The 12,500-nt window shown below is 44.8% G+C and overlaps 1 protein-coding gene across 3 annotated transcripts in view; it reads left to right on the top strand.

The window, feature by feature from the left end:
* plod3 (procollagen-lysine, 2-oxoglutarate 5-dioxygenase 3) overlaps positions 1-12,500 on the top strand; it is a 19,855-nt gene that overhangs the window by 4,093 nt on the left and 3,262 nt on the right. Inside the window, exons 3-18 of one of the 3 annotated variants that reach the window (XM_034302522.2) lie at positions 369-505; positions 3,421-3,584; positions 3,811-3,935; positions 4,106-4,169; positions 4,256-4,353; positions 4,614-4,715; positions 5,025-5,156; positions 5,297-5,418; positions 5,666-5,770; positions 6,689-6,814; positions 6,939-7,080; positions 7,258-7,371; positions 7,491-7,667; positions 7,787-7,933; positions 9,042-9,167; positions 9,296-10,446. In XM_034302522.2, the coding sequence (XP_034158413.1) occupies positions 369-505; positions 3,421-3,584; positions 3,811-3,935; positions 4,106-4,169; positions 4,256-4,353; positions 4,614-4,715; positions 5,025-5,156; positions 5,297-5,418; positions 5,666-5,770; positions 6,689-6,814; positions 6,939-7,080; positions 7,258-7,371; positions 7,491-7,667; positions 7,787-7,933; positions 9,042-9,167; positions 9,296-9,451 (2,037 nt within the window). In that variant the 3' untranslated portion in view covers positions 9,452-10,446. Of the gene's footprint in view, positions 1-368; positions 506-3,420; positions 3,585-3,810; positions 3,936-4,105; positions 4,170-4,255; positions 4,354-4,613; positions 4,716-5,024; positions 5,157-5,296; positions 5,419-5,665; positions 5,771-6,688; positions 6,815-6,938; positions 7,081-7,257; positions 7,372-7,490; positions 7,697-7,786; positions 7,934-9,041; positions 9,168-9,295; positions 10,447-12,500 lie in introns of those variants that run through there. The other 2 variants (XM_034302523.2, XM_053240507.1) reach the window with 2 other exon arrangements.

Here is a 12,500-nt window from a genome sequence, read left to right as displayed (position 1 = left end):
TTCATTTTGTTAGACAATTTATTGATCTGTTTTTTGACATTTTTTGTGTAATGAAGTAAACTGATCGACGTTTCACACCAGTGTTGTTCTTATTTATTATAGATAAACTAATTCTCTTGAATTTATTTTGAATTTGAATGAAGTTATTTATATTGAAGTGGGAGATTAAAATATTGAACATTCACAGAGAGGATTGTAAGAATAAAACAGGACTTTCGGGCTCTCAGCCCATCAGCACAGATGAAAACACTCGGGTTTACAGAAGTTGTGTTTGATCCTTCACAAGGTTTCTGTAGGACAAGCTTAAACTCACTCTGTGTGTGTGTGTGTGTGTGTGTGTGTGTGTCTGTGTCTGTGTCTGTGTGTAGGTGCTGGGTCTGGGTGAAGAATGGAGAGGAGGTGATGTTGCTAAAACTGTTGGAGGAGGACAGAAGGTTCGCTGGCTGAAGAAGGAAATGCAGAAATACAAAGATAAACAGGACATGGTCATCCTCTTTGTGGACAGGTGGGTACAGTGCGTGTTTTTGTGTGTGTGTGGGGGGGGGAGCTGGTGGTGACATGCTGAGACAGTGAGCTGTGACGCTGAGACAGAGACATTGAGCTGAGACAGTGAGACATTGAGCTGAGACAGTGAGCTGTGACGCTGAGTCAGTGAGCTGTGATGCTGAGACAGTGAGCTGTGATGCTGAGACAGTGAGCTGTGACGCTGAGACAGTGAGCTGTGACGCTGAGACAGTGAGACAGTGAGCTGTGACGCTGAGACATTGAGCTGAGACAGTGAGACAGTGAGCTGTGACGCTGAGACAGTGAGCTGTGGCATTGAGACAGTGAGACATTGAGCTGTGACGCTGAGACAGTGAGACAGTGAGCTGTGATGCTGAGACAGTGAGCTGTGACGCTGAGACAGTGAGCTGTGACGCTGAGACAGTGAGACAGTGAGCTGTGACGCTGAGACAGTGAGACAGTGATCTGTGACGCTGAGACAGTGAGACAGTGATCTGTGACGCTGAGACAGTGAGACAGTGAGCTGTGACGCTGAGACAGTGAGCTGTGACGCTGAGACAGTGAGCTGTGACGCTGAGACAGTGAGACAGTGAGCTGTGACGCTGAGACAGTGAGACAGTGAGCTGTGACGCTGAGACAGTGAGACAGTGATCTGTGACGCTGAGACAGTGAGACAGTGAGCTGTGACGCTGAGACAGTGAGACAGTGAGCTGTGGCAGTGAGACAGTGAGACATTGAGCTGTGACGCTGAGACAGTGAGCTGTGACGCTGAGACAGTGAGCTGTGACGCTGAGACAGTGAGACATTGAGCTGTGACGCTGAGACAGTGAGACAGTGAGCTGTGGCATTGAGACAGTGAGACAGTGAGCTGTGATGCTGAGACAGTGAGCTGTGACGCTGAGACAGTGAGACAGTGAGCTGTGACGCTGAGACAGTGAGACAGTGAGCTGTGACGCTGAGACAGTGAGCTGTGACGCTGAGACAGTGAGACAGTGAGCTGTGACGCTGAGACAGTGAGACAGTGAGCTGTGGCAGTGAGACAGTGAGACATTGAGCTGTGACGCTGAGACATTGAGCTGTGACGCTGAGACAGTGAGCTGTGACGCTGAGACAGTGAGCTGTGACGCTGAGACAGTGAGACAGTGAGCTGTGGCAGCGAGACAGTGAGACATTGAGCTGTGACGCTGAGACAGTGAGCTGTGACGCTGAGACAGTGAGACAGTGAGCTGTGACGCTGAGACAGTGAGACATTGAGCTGTGATGCTGAGACAGTGAGACAGTGAGCTGTGACGCTGAGAAAGTGAGACAGTGAGCTGTGGCATTGAGACAGTGAGACATTGAGCTGTGATGCTGAGACAGTGAGCTGTGGCAGTGAGACAGTGAGACATTGAGCTGTGACGCTGAGACAGTGAGCTGTGACGCTGAGACAATGAGACAGTGAGCTGTGACGCTGAGACAGTGAGACAGTGAGACAGTGAGCTGTGGCAGTGAGACAGTGAGCTGTGACGCTGAGACAGTGAGCTGTGACGCTGAGACAGTGAGCTGTGACGCTGAGACAGTGAGACAGTGAGCTGTGGCAGTGAGACAGTGAGCTGTGACGCTGAGACAGTGAGCTGTGACGCTGAGACAGTGAGCTGTGACGCTGAGACAGTGAGCTGTGACGCTGAGGCAGTGAGACAGTGAGCTGTGACGCTGAGACAGTGAGACAGTGAGCTGTGATGCTGAGACAGTGAGCTGTGACGCTGAGACAGTGAGACAGTGAGCTGTGGCAGTGAGACAGTGAGCTGTGACGCTGAGACAGTGAGCTGTGACGCTGAGACAGTGAGCTGTGACGCTGAGACAGTGAGACATTGAGCTGTGACGCTGAGACAGTGAGACAGTGAGCTGTGGCATTGAGACAGTGAGCTGTGACGCTGAGACAGTGAGCTGTGACGCTGAGACAGTGAGCTGTGACGCTGAGACAGTGAGCTGTGACGCTGAGACAGTGAGACAGTGAGCTGTGACGCTGAGACAGTGAGCTGTGACGCTGAGACAGTGAGCTGTGACGCTGAGACAGTGAGCTGTGACGCTGAGACAGTGAGACAGTGAGCTGTGGCAGTGAGACAGTGAGACATTGAGCTGTGACGCTGAGACATTGAGCTGTGACGCTGAGACAGTGAGCTGTGACGCTGAGACAGTGAGACAGTGAGCTGTGACGCTGAGACAGTGAGACAGTGAGCTGTGACACTGAGACAGTGAGACAGTGAGCTGTGGCAGCGAGACAGTGAGACATTGAGCTGTGACGCTGAGACAGTGAGCTGTGACGCTGAGACAGTGAGACAGTGAGCTGTGACGCTGAGACAGTGAGACATTGAGCTGTGACGCTGAGACAGTGAGACAGTGAGACAGTGAGCTGTGACGCTGAGAAAGTGAGACAGTGAGCTGTGGCAGTGAGACAGTGAGCTGTGACGCTGAGAAAGTGAGACAGTGAGCTGTGGCAGTGAGACAGTGAGCTGTGGCATTGAGACAGTGAGACATTGAGCTGTGATGCTGAGACAGTGAGCTGTGGCAGTGAGACAGTGAGACAGTGAGCTGTGACGCTGAGACAGTGAGCTGTGACGCTGAGACAGTGAGCTGTGACGCTGAGACAGTGAGACAGTGAGCTGTGATGCTGAGACAGTGAGCTGTGACGCTGAGACAGTGAGACAGTGAGCTGTGGCAGTGAGACAGTGAGCTGTGGCAGTGAGACAGTGAGACAGTGAGCTGTGACACTGAGATGAATAAATGGAGGTAGTTGAATGAGATGCATGTAAAATGAAGTGATTAAGGTCACCAGTAATCTCCTCAGTAAACTGGCATAGCGCCCTGTAGAAGGTGCTCTGAGCAGCTGAAGCTGATGACTGCAGTGATGCTGATGAAGTCTGTCTTCTTCCACAGTTATGATGTCATCCTGGCGTCTGGTCCTGACGAGCTGCTGATGAAGTTTTCTCGTTTTAACCATCGTGTTGTTTTCTCTGCTGAGGGATTCTGCTGGCCTGATCAGCGTCTTGCTTCCAAATATCCTGCAGTACACACCGGCAAACGCTACCTCAACTCCGGAGGTGTGTGTCTTAGTGCTAATACCTGTATTGCCATTATATTATTTTGTATTTTACAAAATCTTCTTTTCTACCTGCAGGTGTTCATTGTATTATATTATATTATATTATATTATATTATATTATATTATATTATATTATAAGTATTGAATATAGTGTGTGTGTGCGTGTGCGTGTGTGTGTGTGTGTGTGTGTGCGTTCGTGTGTGTGTGTGTGTGTGTGTGTGCAGGTTTTATTGGTTATGCTCCAGCGATCTACGCTATAGTTCAGCAGTGGAAACACAGAGATAACGATGATGACCAGCTCTACTACACACGCATCTACCTGGACAAGGAGCAGAGGGTGCGTGTGCATGTATGTGTGTTGGGGGGGCCTTATGGGGGTATTCATCAGTGGTGCATGTGGGATGTTTGGAGTTGGGGTGTGTGTGTGTATGTGTGTGTGTTGACGGCAAAGTTAGATTTGTGTAAAGTGTATGAAGGAAATGCAAATAATTCACTAATTTCTCTCTCTGTTTCTCTCAGACGAAGTTTAACATGACATTGGATCATAAGTCACGGATTTTCCAGAATCTTAACGGTGCCATTGGTGAGAAAACACACACATACACACACACACACACACACACACACAGATTCTGTATACATTCAGCTATGTGTGTGTGTGTGTTTCAGAGGAAGTCGTTTTGAAGTTTGAGAAATCTCGAGTTAGAGCTCGAAATGTCGCTTATGACACCCTTCCTGTTGTTATCCATGGCAACGGCCCGACTAAGGTAAACAATCCCTCCAACATTAAAACACTAAACACACACACACACACACACATATTTATTCACTCATGTCTTAATCTTACATGGACTTGCAGTCTAATAACCACTGTTCTCATACTGTGTGTGTGTGTGTGTGTGTGCGTGTGTGTGTGCGTGCGTGTGTGTGTGCGTGCGTGTGCATGTGCGTGCGTGTGCATGTGTGTGCGTGTGCGTGTGTGTGCGTGTGCGTGTGTGTGCGTGTGTGCGCGCGCGCGTGTTCACAGCTCCAGTTGAATTATCTGGGTAATTACGTGCCGACAGCGTGGACGTATGAGCGAGGATGTGGTGTGTGTGATGATGACCTGCTGTACTTTAATGACGTGCCGGTCAGTGTTCGTTATTATTCATTATCGTGTGTTTGTGTTTATTAAAATAATACAACAATAATAAAAATAATCATTTGTCTGATTGTGACGGGGCTCGAGTGATGTGAATTTTATTCTGTACTGTTCTGTTTGTGCATAAAATTAATGCTCATATTGAATATTTTATTGTCCAGTCAATATTTTTCTCTCCGTTAGCTAGATTCTAGCCCATCATCACAAAGCACATGAAACTGAATGCTTTATTTTCCTTTTATTAAATAAATTAGCTTGAATAATTTGAATAATGTTAATTTTTTTCATTGTTTACAGGATGAAGAGATGCCACAGGTTCTCATTGCTGTGTTTATCGAACAGCCGACGCCATTTATTGAGGAATTTCTGGAGCGGTTGACAACAATGAACTACCCACACACACGCCTAAGACTGTTCATACACAATAACGTACATACTGTTTGCGCACAACACCGCACGTACTGTTCATGCACAGCAAATGGACACGTGCACACATAAAAATGCGTAATGTGTGTGTGTGTGTGTGTGTGTGTGTGTGTGTGTGTGTGCGCGCGCACGCGCACATGTAGGTGGTGTATCATGAGCAGCATGTGCAGCGGTTCTGGAATCAACATCGTTCTCTGTTCCCTAACGCTCGTATTGTTGGACCTGAAGAGAACCTACAGCACGACCAGGCCAGAACCATGGCAGTGTAAGACAGACACACACACACACACCCACACACCTCTCCTCTCCTTCATTCCTCTTTGAATGTTTGTCGCATGATGATGTGAAATAATTTAATTGGTTTAAACTAATTTGAGGCAAAACGTTGTTTGTAATTTTGACTGCAGATTTGTGTTTATTCACTTCTTTGTATCAGTGATTGTTTATAACAGGTTTATCCTCTCTGTTCATCTGTCTGTCTGTGTGTGTGTGTGTGTGTGTGTGTGTGTTAGGGAGGTGTGTAAGAGTGATCCTGCCTGTGATTACTACTTCAGCATTGACAGTGATGTGGCTTTGATCAACCCAGACATTCTGCGCATCCTCATCGAAGAGAACAAGTATGACAATCAGAGCACATACACACAATCACACTCACACACACAATCACACAGTCACATATACAGACGCGCACACAAACACACACACACACAATCACATATACAGACACAAACACACAATCACACAGTCACATATAAAGCCACATACACAGACATGTGCACACACACAGTGACATATACACTCGTGCACCCCAACTGATAGTCCAAGACCCTGAGTCTAACCCACCCAGCTCCGAATGCACAGAACTGTAGACTGGATACGTGCAAAGCTGTACAAGAGTAAAAAGCCATTTGACTTTTCCACGGCCGGAGAAGAACCCGCATCGTTCAGCCTGAATCCTAGGTTCCACTAGTGGATGTTTCCTCTCCAGTTTCCTCTCACTTTTCTTGGGAGGCTGAGGAGTGTGATTCCTCTGTAACTGAAGCACACGCTCTGGCCTTCTTTTTTGAAAATAGAGACCAGCATTTCCGCTTTTCCAGTCTAAAGGCACTGCCCCAGATCTCCATGCCACACTGTAGAGATGCGAATCTCATCCACTCCTGCAGAAACGATGAAGGTTTCTAACCACCAGATTAACCTTTGAAACTCCTGAACACTAGATTTCTTTCTGAAGCGTGGACTTGTCCTCTGGCTTAAAGAGTTCCTCAGGATGCTCCTTCCATTGCTCAGCAAGATTCTGAGAATTTGGACAAAGTGGGAGACATGAAGAGAGAACATCCACAAACCCAGGTTAAAGGAATAGAACAGAATTTAAAAGACTAATTTGGGAATAGCATCTTTTTTTCTGCATCTGCAGTCAGTCTTAGAAGGGGAGAACATACACATACACACACACACACACTCACACACCCCCAAACACACACATTTTTTGACTGAATAGGATTGAAAGGTTCACTGCAGTCCTCTCCTTCTCTCAGGCCCGTTATTGCCCCGATGCTGTCTCGTCATGGTAAACTCTGGTCTAATTTTTGGGGAGCTCTGAGTCCTGAAGGTTTTTATTCCCGCTCTGAAGATTACATCGACATCGTACAGGGAAAAAGAGTGTGAGTTCATCAGCTGCTGTGTGCACGTGTGTGCAAGCATGTGCGCGCATGTGCGTGTGTGTTAGTCACATTTGACATTTATTGTCTGTACTAACGACACTGTGGGTCTCTCTCTGTCTCTCAGTGGAGTGTGGAATGTTCCGTATATAACTCAGGTATATTTGATACGCGGTGAAGTTCTTCGTACTCGTCTTTCCCACGTGTCTCTCTACCAGGAGGATGGTTTGGACCCAGACATGGTGTTCTGCAGAGCAGTTCGGGACCAGGTTTGTGTGTGTGTGTGTGTGTGTGTTAGTTGTAGAAATTGATTTTGAGGATTTTTTTGCTGTAACAGTCTGCCTGTGTATTGTACAAATGATGCATTATCTGGCACAGAGTTTTTTTTGTTTTGTTTTTTTTAATTCTGTGTATGTATGTGTGTGTATGTGTGTGTTCTTGTGCAGGGTGTGTTTATGTTCGTGTCCAATAGGGATGAGTTCGGCCGATTGATCTCCACCAGCAACTACAACATCAGCAGACTGCATCCAGATATGTGGCAGATATTTGACAACCCCATGGTAAACACACACACACACACACAAGCACAAATCCGCCATGGACATTTATTTTACTTTATTTTACTGAGATTAGGGTTCTGGGTCACTCTGTGTGCGTGTGTGTGTGTGTGTGTGTGTAGGACTGGAAGGAGAAGTACGTTCATGAGGATTACTCTCAGATCTTTGAGGATGGCGTGGATGTGGTGGAACAGCCGTGTCCAGATGTTTACTGGTTTCCTGCATTTTCAGACAAGATGTGTGACGATCTCATCGAGACCATGGAGCACTTCGGCCAGTGGTCCGGGGGCGGACATGAGGTGTGTGTGTGCGTCTTTGCAAACATGAGGTGTGTGTGTGTCACACGTCAAAATTGTGTGTCCTCACTGAGGTAATGTGAACTATGAGTTAACTGACAGGATGTGTCTGTGTGTTTCAGGATGAGAGGTTATCAGGTGGATATGAAAACGTTCCCACTGTTGATATTCACATGAATCAGATTCAGTTTGAGAAAGAATGGCTCAAATTCCTGAAGGATTACATCGTTCCTGTAACTGAGAAACTTTACCCAGGATATTATGCAAAGGTATACTTACACATTTCTCACACACACACACACACACACACACACACACCTGGTATTTATGGATACAGTGGACCTCATTTATCAATCTTTTAAATGTGTGTAAATGTTTGTGTAAACCAAATTTAACTGAAATTTTCTGCCAGATTTCCAAAGAATTCAGAAACACTGATTTTCCTGGTACTTGCTTGTGTATGATGATCACCAGTAAAGTGTAAATCGCGTTCCTGATGCAGCTCACAGACAGTGTAAAGTGCACAGACAGCTGGGAGCAGGAAATGAGCGATCAGGGTAAAGGCTGAAAACCAGAAGTGGAAGTTATTTTGACTCATGTCTATGCCAATAAAAATATTTAATAATATATAGTAATAATAAGGAAGCATTAAGTCCTCCGTCAGCTGAGGCGTTTGTTTGCGTCTTACGGCTCTGCGCAGACAGAGCGGCTCGTCCTCCGCTTATACACCGCTGTTTCTTTATCATAACTGAATGATTAGTTTTATTTGTCTTAATTTATGGGTTTATGTTGGCTCGCCTTTCTTATTTTTATATTCTTTAATTAATGCCAATAAAATAAAACAATTTTCATTCAATGTTCTTAGTCCCTGAGCGAGTGAACTAGCATGAGGATGTGTTTTTGATCGAGACTCCAAAGCTCTTCTGTAAGTCGCTCTGGATAATCACGTCTGCTAAACGCTGTAAATGTAATAAAAATAAACACTTTAAAGTCCACAGTATATTCCAGATAGAAAAGTGCAGTAATCCATGCAGATTATATGATCTGAAGTAGTTAGTCTTATGTATAAATTTACACACACTCAAGAGTACAAGGAGGATACGAACGTTTTCCAAATTTAAACTTTAAACTTCCAAAATTATTGTGCAGACGCTCGTACGAATGATTTACGAATAAATCTGTTTGTAATCAGCTTGATAAATGAGGCCTATTGTGTGTTGTGTAAGTGAATAGCATGTTTTGAAGCTAATCTATGTGCGAAGAGTGTATGTTGTTAGCCTGGTAAACTTTTAATTAGCTTGCAACACAAGACCTTTAGTCCAGTACTATGATACTACCAAGCTAAGTGTGTGTGTGTGTTTTTTTTTTCTTTTTCAGGCTAAAGCTGTGATGAATTTTGTGGTTCGTTATCGTCCTGATGAACAACCTTCACTCCGCCCACATCACGACTCATCAACTTTCACCATCAACATTGCCCTGAACAGCAAGGGGAAAGACTACGAGGTACACACACACACACACACACACACTCCACTCCATAGGTACAGTACTACAGTTCTGATATTACTTACTGTGTGTGTGTGTGTGTGTGTGTGTGTGTGTGTGTGTGTGTGTGTGTGTGTGTGTTTCAGGGAGGGGGCTGCAGGTTCCTGCGTTATGACTGCAGAATTGAAGCTCCGAGAAAAGGCTGGTCTTTAATGCACCCGGGACGTTTAACACACTACCACGAGGGTCTGCCTACAACCAAGGGCACTCGATATATCATGGTCTCATTTGTAGATCCCTAACAGTCTGTGTGTGTGTGTGTGTGTGTGTGTGTGTGTGTGTGTGTGTGTGTTCACTGTGATTAAACACTTATCAAAACAGAGGTGTCTCTCCTGGTATACTGAGGCTGTGTCTGTGTTTGCCTTGAAAACTCAATGGCAATAATTTTATAAAACCTTATATTGAGTACAAAATGAAAAATTTCTTTTTTTAATTTTAATGCAACATTTTTACCTCTTGTGGCCTTTTATTTTATACAAAGCCAAATAAAGTTTTTCAACTGTTGAATAGTTTTGTGTAAAACAGTTTGCTATCAACTTTGTACAAAGTGCTTTAAATTATTTGATTATGTACATGATAAATAAAAGCTGAGTAGAGTAAAGTGAGTTTTCCATGTTTGTTTTAACAAAGAGAAACACGCATCCTTCACACAATAGCAGCTCAGTTCATGTGCCATGTTAATGCCTCACTGTGACAATATCATAACCTGCTGCGTTAAAAAATCTCTTCAGCAGAGCGTCTGTTGAAGTGAGGCTCTGGTCCTCTGTTGGTGAAGGGAGTGATTGTTCAGTCTTATTGTTCCCTCTGGCTTGATTTTAACACCTCCATGTCATTAATTGAAGCGGTTCTCATGAGCTCCAGTCTGAGCTTTATGAACAATTCTTTGCTGGTTCTCTAAGCAAGATGATTATACACCAATGCCCAGCTTAAACATGCAAATATAAATGTAAATACAGTGTGTGAGGAGTATTATGAGAGTGAGGAGTGTATAGCGAGTGGGTACAGTGTGTGTAGCACGTAGTGTGCATGTGTAGTGTGCAATTAGAGGTTTTATTTGTTTATGGTTGGAGCTCTTTCTGCTCTGTTCTTCTGGACTTTGGAGCCATAAACAGGTGAATAATTAATGCAGTGCTGTGTCAGTCAGCAGAATTCACAGTGTGTGTGTGTGTGTGTGTTTGATTCGTGAGTGTTGAGCAGGATGGTCAGTTGGTATTGATCAGTCATCAAGCATCAGCAGGTATGTTAGCTCTTTTATCTTGGATAATTCTGAAATTCGATTTGTTATTTGGGGTAATGATCTCTGTGGAGTGTGTGGGTTCATGTGCTTTTTCTTTGAGTGTGTGGAGTGCATTTGGAGTGTGAAGGGTGTGTTTGGAGTGTGTGGTGTGTGAAGTGCGATGGGTGTGTTTTGAGTAAGAGGGGCGAGTTTGGAGTATGAAGGGTTTGGTTAGGGTGTGTGTGGTGAATATTAAGTGTTTGGGGGGTGTAGAGGCGGGGTTCAGTTCAATTCAGTTTTATTTATATAGCACTTCTAACAATGGACATTGTCACAAAGAAGCTTTACAGAAATCTGGGTATAGTTTTAGATTTAGATCCCTAATGAGCGAGTCAGAGGTGATGGTGGCGAGGGAAAAACTCCCTGAGACGATATGAGGAAGAAACCTTGAGAGGAACCAGATTCAGAAGGGAACCCATCCTCATCTGGGACACCGGATAGTGCGATTATAAATCATTCCCTTCAATAACTGTATATTATAGAGTCAAGCAGTGCTAAGTGTGTTGAAAGGATCTTCAGTAAGAGAACCAGTGTCCTTTTTAATTTCATTAGGATTTTAATGCCATTATTGCTAACAAATCTGAGTGAACATGTGAGAGTGGGGGCGTCCGATAGCATGCAAACATCCTAGTCTCCCAAACTCTGCCCATGAACCCTCCAGATCTGTGCCTTTATCTAAGAGAAGTGCTATTAACAAAAATATGTTTTCAGCCTAGACTTAAACAGAGACTGTGTCTGAGTCCCAAACACTAATTGGAAAGCTGTTTCATAACTGCGGGGCTTTGTAAGAGAAAGCTCTATCCCTGTAGATCATAAAAGACCCAAACCCTGCTCAGGTACTGAGGCGTGAGACCATGCAGTGCTTTATACAGTAAGTCAATAGTAGAATTTTATAAGAGATCTGAAGATGGGGTGATGTGGTCACATCTTATGATTGTAGCAAGGACTCTCGCTGCTGCATTCTGGACTAACTGGAGCTTGTTTATGCTCCTACTGGAACATCCAGACAGTAAGGCATTACAATAATCCAACCTAGAGGTAACAAAAGCATGAACTTTATTAAGCTGGTGTCTGTCATCTGGCTTTGCTGAAACATACAACTGTGTGTCATCAGCGTAACAGTGGAAGCTAATACCATGCTTACGGATAATTTTACCCAGAGGTAGCGTATATAAAGAAAAGAGCAGTGGGCCTAAAACACAGCCTTGCGGAACACCAAACTTTACCTTAATATGCGAAGTGAAGTCACTATTTACATCTACAAATTGATAACGATCAGTCAAATAAGACCTGAGGCGGGAGAGGGCTGTTCCCGTAACGCCTACTACATTTTCTAGTCTATCTAGAAGAATATTCTGATCAATAGTATCAAAAGCTCCACTAACAAGGACAACACAAGCAAGGGGACAAAACCCTGATCAGAGGCCAGCAGTAGGTCATCCAGCACTGTCTCAGTACTGTGATGAGGACTGAAGTCCTGACAGTCTCCCTTTTATTCTCACCTGCGACATGAGTCGTAATCTCGAGCATGCCTCCATTCATTAAAACGAGGTGATGAAAGAGGTGGCTCACTATAGGAATTTCACAGGCTTCATGAGAAAGATTCTGCTTGGCAGTCTGCTTGGTAACATGTCTTTTCATAGACACATTTTTATGTTTCATAATAACCGAGATGAAACCATCAATATAAGTTTAAAAGTTGGGCTGTCTGCGAAGAGCTGTGCAGCCGGGAAGCTCAGGGGGTGACACGGCTGTGGTACAGCGCCAACAGAGCGGCGATAGTCAGCAGGAGAGCACCGGGAAGGCCCAAGCTCCAGGCAAATGAGTCACAGAGCACTGACACAGTGGAGTCTAAAATGGAAGACGTCAGTGCTGGACACAACAGTAATGCTAACAATGCTAAAACTGTAAACAACACTGGCATTAATGTTAATAATTGTATGGATGCTGAGTTTAACGCTGGTGCAGGCAATAATGTAGGTGCTAAACCTGAGGTCACTGCGGGAGTGAGCAGT

The sequence above is a fragment of the Pangasianodon hypophthalmus genome, chromosome 16 (assembly GCF_027358585.1).
Source record: "Pangasianodon hypophthalmus isolate fPanHyp1 chromosome 16, fPanHyp1.pri, whole genome shotgun sequence".
NCBI lineage: Eukaryota > Metazoa > Chordata > Actinopteri > Siluriformes > Pangasiidae > Pangasianodon > Pangasianodon hypophthalmus.
This window is presented reverse-complemented; position numbering and strand designations above follow the sequence as displayed.